The sequence below is a fragment of the Felis catus genome, chromosome A1 (genome assembly GCF_018350175.1).
Source record: "Felis catus isolate Fca126 chromosome A1, F.catus_Fca126_mat1.0, whole genome shotgun sequence".
Taxonomy (NCBI): domain Eukaryota; kingdom Metazoa; phylum Chordata; class Mammalia; order Carnivora; family Felidae; genus Felis; species Felis catus.
The window spans coordinates 100801433-100815232 of record NC_058368.1 but is presented as its reverse complement, the minus strand read 5'-3'; the positions used below and the strand labels follow the sequence as shown (position 1 = coordinate 100815232).

At 36.5% G+C, this 13800-nt stretch overlaps 1 protein-coding gene across 2 annotated transcripts in view; it reads right to left on the bottom strand.

Annotated features, from left to right (window-relative positions):
* The window catches only part of SNX2 (sorting nexin 2), a 56613-nt gene that overhangs the window by 16931 nt on the left and 25882 nt on the right, over positions 1-13800 (bottom strand). For both annotated transcript variants that reach the window (XM_019831444.3, XM_011281811.4), the window contains exons 4-7: positions 12291-12357; positions 11871-11914; positions 10361-10502; positions 5016-5094 (exon numbers count right to left, since the gene is read on the bottom strand). In XM_019831444.3, coding sequence (XP_019687003.1) covers positions 5016-5094; positions 10361-10502; positions 11871-11914; positions 12291-12357 — 332 coding nt within the window. The remainder of the gene's footprint in view (positions 1-5015; positions 5095-10360; positions 10503-11870; positions 11915-12290; positions 12358-13800) is intronic.

Below are 13800 nucleotides of genomic sequence, written 5' to 3'. Positions count from 1 at the left end.
TGGTTTTCCTCTCTCTTTTTTTCCTTTGCTCATTTGTTGTTTCTTAAATTCTACAGATAAACGAAACCATATTGCATTTCTTACCCTGAATGACTTACTTCATTTAGTAACATACTCTTTAGCTCCACCCATGTTGTTGCAAATGGCAAGATTTCATTTCCTTTTATGGCTAATATTCCATTTTATCCACACACAAACACATCTTGATCCATTCATCTATCCATGGATACTTGGGCGACTTCCATATTGTAAATAATGCTGCAATTAACATAGGGGTGCATGCATTCCCCTGAATGTTTTTGTATTTTCTGGGCAAATACACGATAGGAAGATTCCTGGATTGTAGTAGCTCTTTTTAACTTTTTGAGGAACTTCCATACTGTTTTCCATAGTGGCTGCACCAGTTTGCATTCCCACCAACCGTGCAAAATGGTTCCTTTTTCTCTATATTCTTGCCAACACTTGTTTCTTAACTATTTGATTTTAGCTATTCTCACATATGTGAGGTGATATTTCACTGTAGTTTTAATCTGCATTTCCCTGATGATGAGTGCTGTTGAGCATCTTAAGACATTTTTTAAATTAATGAATATATGTAAATATTCACCATTCAGAATTAAGGTCCGCAGGGTTGTAGATCTATAAAGGATGGATACAGAACAAAAACAGGCAAAGAATACAGGGAGAAGAGGGAACACAGGGAGAGGACCTGAAAAGAGGCGTGGGGAGAAAGAGACACATTTGGAAGAAGAAAGAAATGAAGACACAATGGAAAAGCTGACAAGTAAGTATCACACTCAACATGAGACAGTAGTTCTGCAGATTTGCTCCAAGGAAGGGTTACTAAAAAATTTAGAAGAATCGCTTAGGGTTTTAAGTTCTGACTTACTGAAAACAAAACAAAATAAAGCAGGTTACACAAAATTGAGAGGAATAAAGTTAAAAACATTTCTCTTACTCTTAAAAACTGAGAACAAACTGAGGGTTGGTGGGGGGGGTGGGAGGGGGGGGTGGGTGATGGGTATTGAGGAGGGCACCTTTTGGGATGAGCATTGGGTGTTGTATGGAAACCAATTTGACAATAAATTTCATATTTAAAAAAATAAAAAATAAAAAAATGTTTTTGACAAAAAAAAATTTCTCTTGCTTGAAACTCAAACACAGGTGCTAATGATAACGAACAAAAGAACAGAAAGGCAGAAAGAGCCTGGGCTTTGATGACATTCATTTGTGGATTCAGCAAATGTTTGTAAAGCATTTACTAACTGCATGTCATTTTCTGTTCTGAACACTCAGAATATATGAGAGAAAACCGTATTTTAGTAAGAGAAGACTGATCATGAATAAACACACAGATTATATATACAGTATGTGACCAGTTGGCAGATGCTATGGAAAAAGGAGGGTAGAACGGTAGGTAGAGCAAATGAGATCAAGTGTGCAAGGTATCGTTGGGGACAATTCAAAGAGAATAGGTTAGAATGAAGCCAATGATCAGAAAAGACTTCACTGGAAAGATGATACTTGAACATCTAAAGTTAAAAGAGGTAAGAGAATTACCATGCAGACATTTGAGAACAAAAGTTTTCTAGGCAACGGGAGAGGCCAGTGAGAAAACTCTAAGGTGGGAAAATGCCAGGGATCTTTGAGAAGCAGCAAAATGACGAGTGTGGCCTGGAGCAGTGTGATCAAGGGGCACAGGAGATAGAACAGGTAAGAGTGAGCGGTGCAGGTCATATAAGGTTCTGCAGGCCATCATAAGGACTATGGCTTTTACGGAGTGACATGGGGAACAAGAAACATGATGTGATTTATATTTCAAGAGGATGGTTCTGATTGCTGTATTAAGAAAGAGCAGAGATTCAAGGATGGAAACAGAAACCAATTAAGAACCTACTGGAGTTAATTCCAGCATTTGGACTACTATGATAGTAGTGAGAAATGGTTGTATTCCAGATTATCAGAAACTGGCAACAAGATTTTCAGAAAACTGGATAATCCTAAATACTTCCAGATAGGAAAGTGTAGATTAATTAATCTGTACTAACTGTTAAGGCCAAGCCAGTTGAGTTTTTAGGTGCTTGGACTGAACACAATCCTGATAACATTTAAGATAAGGAAAAATGCTTTTAATGCTTTCAGCAAGTCGCCCAAGGCCACGCAAATACTTTATAGTGTGTAGTGAAATACAGGCTTCAACAGAGAAAGGATTCTAACTCCCTACACACTCTATCATGCTACTCTATACTTCTCTGTTTATATCTGCAGAAGTGTATCCTTACCTATGAAATAAAGTCAATATGCTCTTAACATAAAACGTGAAGCACTCTCAAGAAAACCAAGAGAGTGATCTTAGAGAAACTCTTATTAAAAGTACTTTCTGCTTACTTTAGTGAGTGTGGGTGGCCCAGGAGAGTCCCTTTCTTAAGACTCCCTCTCTCTTCCTGTATTTTAACACCAGATGTTCATCCTTTCATTCAAGACCAAAATCTAAATTTTCTGAGTTGAACAAACAAATAAATACACAAATTTATTACCATAGTATATACAAAGAAAACTACTTCCCTGATCCACTAGATTAAACTAGGTTAGGCATCCCATAGAGAAGCCTGTTCTAATTTTTAAATTGTATGAAATGCCACAGAAAACTCCCTTTAGAAAAAGCATCCCAATTCCTCTGCTTCTTTATACCTATATTTTCTTTAGTCATATTTCTTAATGCAAAATGAACTTTTCCCTCATAGTATATGGTTTCTTTTGTTTATTATTATTACTGCAATAGCCACTAAGGTAGCACTTAACAAGTAACATTTTTCACTAAAGAAACTGTTTTCAAATATCCACTAGATCAAATCCCAGTATTTCCTTACAACTCTCCTCAATGTTTCATACCACATGATGTTATGGTAAGTACTAAGCAATGCATTCAAGTTGTGAGAAAGGTGAATGTAGAATCAAATTATATGTCCTTGGTACAATAAATCTTCATTAAGTTCCTTATCAAGCATGCCATCTGAAACATTTCAAATTTACTCATAGAAAAATAGGACTTGAAAGGTTTCTCAAAGGGTCATGGTTACACTTTCAGGAAGAACTAAGCGAAATCGAAGCAGAACATTATCTACCTTTACTCTTAAAAACATTTGGTCTGTGACCTCTTTCACAACAGAAACAATTCTAAAGCCTAACCTAAACTTCTCTGGACACAATTTAATCCTTTCCTGAGTAAATGCTTTTCTCACAGGCACAATCTCATCCTTTAAGACTTCTGTAATAATAAGTTGCATAGTCAGCTTTCTTACTGTAAATTGTTCAAACCTGACTGTACTGCAGCATTTTGTTAAAATGGAAACAATTTATTAATAAGACCCAAAAATAAAGTGACTTAAAAATAGTTTAAATAATAATGTGCACCCTGGAGATAGACATACTATTTCTTAAAATCTGTCCTATCCACCTCATCTACTGATTTTAAGCCAAAAGAGAAAATAAAGAATAAGCACATTCAATTAAAATAACAAGCAAAAAAACCCTATGAAATTAGAAAATTTCTATGTCTAAGTGATTACCAACTTACGTTCTAAAAGTTGGGCTTTAAGATAATTTCAAATTTTTTTTCTTAATTTTCAGCATAGCAAGGAAGGAATAAATGTTAAGATCCTGGGAGTGGGTTCCTCCTATCGGTAACTCATTTGGTCTGTGACATTGAAGACAACCCTTCAAAACTAAAGGAAACATGTCAAGTACTATGCAGTAAGGTAGGGCAAATGTATCAGACTTGAAGCATACAGTCAACTCAATAAATGACTCATACAATTGTGCACTCAAGTCAAAATCAATTATACAAAATTAAAGGAGGGAGCACAAACTTAATTTTTTATTGTGTTTAATAACATTCCTAGCCAAGTAATAATTCAATGGAACTATAGTGAGCCAAATTATCCAACAAAGAATGTGAATATGGGTATAACTTCCTAGAACCTAAATAACACTAAATATTAAAAATCCAAATATTTTTTATCATTTCTTTCTTCCCATTCACAAGTTTCATGGTATCTTTTTACAAGCTTAGCCATTCCTTACTCCTAATGCAAAATACAGCTATGTTTTTAAAAACAGATCTTATTTTATTACAAAAAATTTTTTTAAATGTTTATTCATTTTTGAGCAAGAGATATGTACACAGAGTGTAAGCAGGGGAGGGGCAAAGAGACAGGGAGACACAGAATCTGAAGCAGGTTCCAGGGTCTGAGCTGTCAGCACAGAGCCCAACACGGGGCTTGAAGTCACGAACTGCGAGATCATGACCTGAGCTGTAGTCAGAGGCTTAACCAACTGAGCCACCCAGGTGCCACACAAATCTCTACACCTAACGTGGGGCTGGAACTACAACCCCACAATCAAGAGTTACATGCTCAACCAACTAAAGCAGCCAGGTGCCCCTATGATACATTAATTCTATCCCCAACAAACTAATGCCTTTATATTCCTGCTTACAACACAGGATACAAAAGTAGGTGTTATTTTATTAGACACACTATTTGCTAAATACTAATCCACTATGATGATTAACGAAAACAGAACACAGTATTGTGTTGTTGAAAGAAGTAATTTTCTTTTCTTTTTTTTTTTTTTAAATTTTTTTAATGTTTATTTATTTTTGAGACAGAGAGAGACAGAGCATGAACAGGGGAGGGGCAGAGAGAGAGGGAGGCACAGAATCTGAAACAGGCTCCAGGCTCTGAGCGGTCAGCACAGAGCCCGATGCGGGGCTCGAACCCACGGACTGTGAGATCATGACCTGAGCCGAAGTCGGACGCTCAACCGACTGAGCCACCCAGGCGCCCCGAAAGAAGTAATTTTCTTAATAAAAGTTTAAAGCACTCTTAGTAGAACCATGAAATGGTACTGTGAAAAAAAAACATTAAAATATAGTTGTGCCATATAATGGAATTAGACTTATTATTACTGAAATAAAAACATGACAGTAATAAAGCATAGCTGTCTACAATTACCTTTCAAGAGCTGCTCTCCGTTTTTCTACAAATTCAGTGGATGACGAGTCTTCTTTACCCACTTTGACCTTGGTCATGCCTTTGAAAAAACACTCAATGAGACTCATGATAATTTTGTTATTTGAAACAGTTTTTTTATAGTCATTCCTTCATAATCTAAAATACACTTTAAATTTGAATGTGATTAAAAAAAAGAGCTCCTAAACTTATAACCAGTATCATACTTTAGAGAAATTATAACTCATCATATATTAACATCTCATCTTGCTAAGTACGCATAACATGAAACCAGATAAAGCAGAGGGTGAGCTGTGTCTGCAGTTTTCTAAACTCTATTTGCGTTCCTTATCTGTTACATATTACACTCATGGTAAATTAAAATGTGTTTTCATTTCAATATGCATAAAGACATTCAAATTAGCAAATTTAAGCTCAATTACTATTTTCATTTCTTATGAGTAATAATTAAGGTTCTTTGGTTTGGGGACTAGAAAAATGGAGTATAATCCATGGGTGTGCTAAGTATTTTCCTTGTTGTAGAGTCTAAAAACACCTTGTTCATTTATTATAGCTAGTTTTGTAATAGCTGAAACAACAAATACTTTCATAAAAAATCATGCTAATCATTTCTGTACTGGCAATTTAAATTTTAACAATAATGTATCAAATTGCATATTTTTCTTTTTTCCTTGTGCTTTGTTCTTTCAGAATCAATTCTGTAGCAACGAAGTAATGACATATGCTACAACATGGATACGCTATGAAAGCGGCGCCTGGGTGGCTTAGTCAGCTGAGTGTCTGACTCTCGGGTCACGATCCCAGGGTTGAGTCCCGCGTCAAGCTTGGTGGTCATGCTTTGTGCTGAGTGTGGAGCCTGCTTCAGGCTCATATGCATGTGTGCACACGCCCTCTCTCTCTCTCTCTCCTTCTCTCTCATCTCCCTTGCTTGCTACCTCTCTTAAAAGAAAAATACTATGTGAAGGAAACCTGTCACAAAGGCCCACTTATTTTCCTTTACATGAAACATTCAGAATAGGCACATCTAGAGAGAAAGAAAATAAAGACTGCCTAGGCCTAAGGAGTTGGGGGAGTTAGAGGATAACGGGAAGTGCTACTAAAGAGGGGGCGCCTGGGTGGCTCAGTCGGTTAAGCATTTGACTTCAGATCAGGTCACGATCTCACAGTCCGTGGGTTCAAGCCACGTGGTGGGCTCTCTGCTGTCAGCACAGAAGCCACTCTGGATCCTCTCTCTCTCTGTCCCTCCCCTGCCCATGTGCACTTTTTCTCTCTAAAATAAATAAACATGAGGGGCATCTGGGTGGCTCAATCAGTTGGACATCCGACTTCTACTCAGGTCATGATCTAGCAGTTCATGACTTTGAGCCCGACGTCGGGCTGTGTGCTGACAGCTCAGAGCCTGGAGGCTGCTTTGGATTCTGCATCTCCGTCTCTCTCTGCCCTTCCCTCGCTCATGCTCTGTCTCTCTCTCTCAAAAATGAATAAACATTAAAAAAAATTTTTAATAAAAAATAAAATAAATATTAAAAAATTTTATTTAAAAAGAAGATATTCTAAAACTGTGGTGGTGTATGCACAACTCTGAATATACTAAAAGCCTTATATACCACATTGAATTATACACTATTTTTTTTAAGTAAGCTCTACACCCAATGGGGTGCTTGAACTCACAACCCTAAGGTCAAGAGTCGCATGCTCTACCAACTGAGCCAGCCAGACACCCCAAATTACACACTTTAAATGGATAAATCATACGGCATTTAAATTACATCTCAACAAAGCTATTAAAAAAGATTATGTAAAACCATGTAATTCTTATTCAGGCTGGTACATCTGGTAAATAAACATATCATCTATGAATGTTTTGCCTAACATAATTAATTCTTCTGAAATACAGGTTTGAAAAAGAAAACTCAAACACCTAAAATTACCCGCCATGAATGGACCACTAAAAGTGGGGTGTTACTGATATAACATATTGTTTCCCTCAAAAAAAATCTTACTGCTATGAAGTTCTTTACATTTTTCCCTTTAAGGATTTTCTGTTCATGCTACTTCATGCTACTGTTCATGCTAGAGGTAACTATTAAGGGCCACCAGAGCAAATAAACACTTACTCTAACCAATTAACTCTTAAAACTTTTCAACTTTGTTGTTCTTTTCTAAAAGCTTAGTGAAACAGTGGTTTTCAGTTAACTAATCTTACAAACAGGTTACCTGTGGGCTAATGAAAAGACTCCTGTTCTTTCAGGGGCAGTTCTAACTTTTCAGCAAAGACGACAAATTACAATTCCTTTTCTCCTGCCTCCACTTTAAGTGTTTGTTAGTTGAAAACCACTGGCTGAATACTTAAGAGGGCCTCCCATATATCAACAGTTTTGTGGACAACCTATTCACTTTTTAAATTTTTATTTTATTAAATTTATTTATTTTGAGACAGAGACAGAGCGTACTTGCGAGCCAGTTGGGGAGGGGCAGAGAGGAGGGGGCAGAATCCCAAGCAAGCTCCGTGCTGCCAGCACAGAGCCTGATACAGGGCTCGAACCCAGACAAACTGTGAAACCAGGACCTAAACTGAAACCAAGAGTCAGACACTTAACCAACTGAGTTTTGTTTTGTTTTAAATTTTTTTTTTCAACGTTTTTTATTTATTTTTGGGACAGAGAGAGACAGAGCATGAACGGGGGAGGGGCAGAGAGAGAGGGAGACACAGAATCGGAAACAGGCTCCAGGCTCCGAGCCATCAGCCCAGAGCCTGATGCGGGGCTCGAACTCACGGACCACGAGATCGTGACCTGGCTGAAGTCGGACGCTTAACCGACTGCGCCACCCACGCGCCCCTGTTTTGTTTTTTAAAAAACTGGTAAGACAATCTGAAAAAATGACTGCTTCTGTATTTGCTTGGCTGCCAGGAAGTTCACAACAAATTTGTTACCCACCTCTAGTAATTACCTTTAGTAATTGTTCAGACTTTACATGTACATTTTAAAGAAACTATTTAACTTGGTTTCATCTTACTGTTTGACTATGGTTATTTTTCCTGCTAATTTCTTTCTTTAGATATACATACACATATCTATATATGTATAGATATGTATATGTGTATATGTATACACACATGCAAGCATACATATACACATGTGTGCACGCACATATGTATGTGCATACATGTGTGCACACATATATGCGTGTACACGCACATACATGTGTACCTGTGTGTGCACATATTTTTTTTTTAACTGCATTATATATGTAGCTGCCTCAAGTCGTTCCTGGGTTAAAGTAGTATATAAATAAATATAGCACACGACAGGTTGTGTAACCTCGATGAACCTTACCTTCCTCACCTATTACATAAGGACAACACTAAGTTAACTTCATAAAGTTGTTGTGAAGGTTAAATGAATCTCCTGGAAATTATTTAGCACAGTAACTTTCAATAAATGTTAATTATGCCTATAATTTAATTGATAACCTTACAATGTAATGGGCAATCTTGGCCACGTGTATGCATAATACAAACATAACCGTGTGACTGTCCCCTAATAACCTTTTGAAGCCTGTGAGAATCAACATCAGAAAAGGATGCTCTTAAGATTTAGTTTCTAACTTCTATTTTAAATTTACACATACTATTTATTATGCTGTAACAATTTGTGGAAGGTTGAAGATCATTAAGGCAAAATATTAGCTTAAAACAATTAACCTGGACATTAAAATTTACTTTTTCAAAAAAATTCTTTTTGCTCATTGTTTATAGACTGGATTAGCATGTTAGCCAGCAAAATGAGAAAAATAATTTATTTTTCCTCTTTTGATATATAAAAATAGTTGCACAACCTAATCAAAGAAAAAAAGGTAATAAATAATTTGTGATACAGGAAACTTAAGATCCATATAAATAGTAGGATGCCAGAAGATACCACTGCCAAAGTTTTAAAGATAAGAGAAATAAGATGATGAAGTAGGTCAGCAGTTCCCAAAATACAGTCAGAATACAAGAAGGTTTCTGAGACCCTTTTTCAGACAGGTGTCGGGGAAGGGTGTACCGAAAAGCCTGTTTTCATAATAATACTAGACTATTGTCTTTTTTACTCTCATCCTTTTAGGAAAGCTCAGCAGAATTTTACACAGGTTATATGGTGTGTTATATCACAACAGATTGAATGCAGAAGCAGATATAAGAACATAGCTATTTTCTATTAAGCCAGATATCAGAGATTTGGAAAACTAAAACAAACAAAAAGCAAGCCACTCTTGTCACTTAAACTTACACTGCCTTACAAAAATTTAATTTATTGATATTCTTAATTTTTTAAAGTTTTTTTAAAGTAGACTCTACCCACAACGTGGGGCTTGAACTCACAACCCCGAGATCAAGAGTCACATGCTCTACCAACTGAACTAGCCAGGTGCCCCTACAAAGTTTTTTATAATAAAAAAACTCAGAGAATATAATAAATGCATTGAAATATGTCAGGTTTTAAAGTCATAAAAGATACCAACAGAAGTGCTCTTCAAACAAAATGTTTTTAAAAAGTAAAAACAAATATTTAAAGATCAGCAAAATTCAATTTGAATATTTTCACAATAAATTGAAAACACTGAGAAAAGAAGCACAAAATTTTAAGAGATGACATGTCTTTTAATGGGACAATGTAAGTTGCCCTCTTTTGAAATTTTCTGCATATTCTTTTTTTTTTTTTTTTAAAGCTCTACACCCAAAATGGGGCTTGAACTCCCGACCCTGTGGTCAAGAGTTGCACGCTCTGCCAAGAGAACCAACAGGTGCTTGCTCCCTTCTACAGATTTTTAACTAAGCCTTTATGACTTGTATAGGTAGAAATGTTTTTAAACATTAAATTGAGGTATGGAATATACTAACATGATACCTCTTATAAGATCTGGACTGGATCAAATCTTCTTTTTGGACAATGAATAGCTGAAACCCAAATACTTTCATTCCTTAGAATAATGTTAATATGCTACCAATATTAAGTATCTTCTGAATGTTACTTAGTAAAATGTTAGGGTTTGATTGTCTTCAACTTGGCAAATTCAGACCCAATATTTAACATCGTTATATAAATCAAATCCTAAATTGATCCTATATAAATAAAAATCCTAAGAGGTTAGAAAATAAAAGTATGAGCCTATACATTCTTAACTGATGAATGATTATCATAAATGGAATGTTTATTAAATTCAGTATTGCCAGACACTATAATTTATCCTGATAATAAATGATCATGGTAGCCTAATAATCTAGGTAGTTTAAAACTGAACTAGTAGCAGTAACTTTTTTTTTTTTTTAAATTCATACTTACCTACTATACTCTTTTCTGGAGCTGGTGGCACAATATAACCAACATGTAAATACTTGCTTGCTAATTTGCTATGCAAACCGAGAAAGTCACTGAATCTTCTTTTAACTGAAAATTCACTCTTACTGAACATGGAAAGAGAAGTCTACAAGTGAAGAAGAGGCATTTTAAATTTTGAATACTAAGCAATTCTTCAGAAGTTAGCATCACATAAACCTGTGAACATATGTATACCTACACACACGTTTTACTTTTGCAAAAGACCACAGGGTAGCTAACTAATGTGTAATACACATTTCTAACCAAAAAAAAAAAAATTCCTACGTTATTATACGTTGTGTTTTGTTTTGTTTTGTTTTTACAGAGACTTAAAAGGACAAAATGTTTGCTTTATTCTATCCTTGACTCATCTTATCAACTCTAATTACATTTAGGTCAATGACTCTTAAATCTTTACCTCTGGCCCAGATCTCCTCTGAGCTTCAGTCCAATATATCAAAATGCCCAAGGGACACTTCCACTTAAATCTGACTGCCACCTCAAGTTCACCACATCTCCTGCTGGAACATAATCTCCATGTGGGAAGGGCACGTGTCTGTACTGTTTCCTATTATAAACTCTTGTGCTTGGAAACGAGCCAGACCCCACGATTAAGTGTTTAATAAATATCTGTTGAATGAATTAACAAATTCTTTACCCCCATCCAAAAACTGTGTTGCTCCCTCTGTGTTGCCTTTTCTCTGAGATCACTCTGACACAACCACAGAGATCCTCTAGTCGGTAACTTAGGCATCTCTCTTTCACTCTGCACATCCAAGCTCTACTGATTCCACTCCCTACACAACTCAGGAAGCCATTATTTTGTTCATCCCCAGAATCTACTCTTTAGTATAAAATATTACTTCTCACAGCTAGGAATGCTGCAGATCCTCTTTGTCTCTTTTAAGATCCGAAGGTCTACAATCCTTTAGAAATGACAATGGAATTAACTGGAAATCTTGACCTATACTTTGCCCTCCCAAATTAGGAATCGGAGAGATCTTTCTAAAAGAAAAATCTAATTGTGCCACACTCTTGCTTGAATCTCTTCAGTTGCTCTCCATTATACTCAGGACGAACCCAAGTTCCTTCATGTGGCTGCTGGTAATACAGGGAGGAACAATTCAATCAGGTATCATGTCTTGCAGATCCCAGAAAGCACACTGTTTTCTGGAGGTCTGGCCTTTACAAAAGCAAATCGCTTTGCCTGGAGCAAGCATTCTTCTCCTTTCTCCAAGAACCTCTCTCGCCCATCATTTTCCCCTATCTTTGTCTAAATTAGGTTCCTCCCTACATACAAAATACAAAATACTTTACCTCTACTTTACAGAATACTGTACTTAACAAACCATAACTCATGTAACTACTTATGTGAAACCTTCACTGGATGGTAACCTGTGTAAAGACAGGATGTTGTAATCTCATACTACACATGGTGAGGGCTTACTACTTCTCTGAAGGAGCAAAGGCTTACCTTTGTTGTTACTCTATATGCCATGTAAGCATTCATGCCATCACCTACAAGAAAAGTCAAACAATACTATTAAAAATAATAAGCTTAACACACACACACAAAGGTAACTATGTGAAGTAATACGTTGACTGACTTGATTGTGGTAATGTATTATTGTATACATATATTAAATGTGTACATATATTAAATCAGCATCCTGTATACTTTAAATATATACGATCATTTGTTAATTATAATTTAATAAAGCTGAAAAAAGTAAAATGAGTAAAAAAGTAAAATTTAGAGTAAAAAGCCCCAGAAGCTTAAAAATGAAAGTACCATTTTAATACTGTTAACATTGCACTTAAGAAAAACAGCATATTAACAACCAAGGTACTTATCAAAAAGAACGAAATTAAAGTGTACTAAATATTGACTCACCGACTTTCTCCGGATCTGATACACCAATTTCTATGTCAAAAACATCTCCATTTGCTTCTTCTTCAATCTAGAAAAGATAACTTTTTTGATGTTAAAGATTCCAATTTAGATTACTGTTTTAACACTAATAACTTTAATTTTCACGATCTTTTATTAGGGTCAGTGTCAAAACAATTTAAAAAGCCACTCAGCATTCCATTTCTGAAAAACAAAAGCTTTCATATTTCCTGACAATATTAAAAACACACACACACACACACACATTCACAACACACACGTACAGAAACTAGGAAAAGGATCATCTGGAGAAGTTACAGAAAGCCTGTGTTCTCACACCTCGGCAGATTTAGTCTTCTGGAAGAGTACTGTCGAAGTTTTCTTTGTTCTATATACAGAATCTTGAGGTTCACATTATTAAACTAACACCTTAATGATTTTTAATACTAGCACTTTCTGAAGTTGTCTCTAGTCTTTAATGACCAGGAGGAAGTAGCCATTACTTTTGCCCGTAGCACACTACCTATCAGTAGAAATAATTACACTAGAATGTTCAGCACCATGATTTGTCTAATAACCCAGTAAACACACATTCTTCCTGAAGACAACGAAAGGACTATAAAGCAGTAAGTAGGAAAAATGGTAACCGCATGAGACTGCAGGGAAGCACTTTTTAATGCCGTTGTAAATAAGCAATCTAGGAGCAGCTCTGCAGGCAAGTCTGGTTATTCTCAAGAAGAAAGCACAGAAATTTGTTAAATCTTGCAAATATTTTAGAGTAATATTAATAGCCTAAAATTACCTAAAAGTTAGTTTTTCTACGTTTTGTTTTTTTTTTTTATTTTTGGGACAGAGAGAGAGAGAGAGAGAGAGAGAGAGAGAGAGAGAGCGAGCATGAACGGGGGAGGGGCAGAGAGAGAGGGAGACACAGAATCGGAAGCAGGCTCCAGGCTCTGAGCCATCAGCCCAGAGCCCGACGCGGGGCTCGAACTCCCGGACCGCGAGATCGTGACCTGGCTGAAGTCGGACGCTTAACCGACTGCGCCACCCAGGCGCCCCGAAAGTTAGTTTTTCTAACCATAACCCTTTTTTTCCCCAAAGTTGTCTTCTTGTACAGATTTTTAAAAAACTAAACCTTATTTGAGGGGCGCCTGGGTGGCGCAGTCGGTTAAGCGTCCGACTTCAGCCAGGTCACGATCTCGCGGTCCGTGAGTTCGAGCCCCGCGTTGGGCTCTGGGCTGATGGCTCAGAGCCTGGAGCCTGCTTCCGATTCTGTGTCTCCCTCTCTCTCTGCCCCTCCCCCGTTCATGCTTTCTCTCTCTCTGTCCCAAAAATAAATAAAAGTTGAAAAAAAAAATTAAAAAAAAACAAAAAAAACCAAAAAAAACCTAAACCTTATTTGAATTGTAAGGTCAAGTATATAAATCAGAAACCCTAAAAAAATAGCTCAGAAACTTCCACAAACACCACCCTTACACGCCTGTAGGCCCTCTTGTGCTTCCTTTCCACTCAC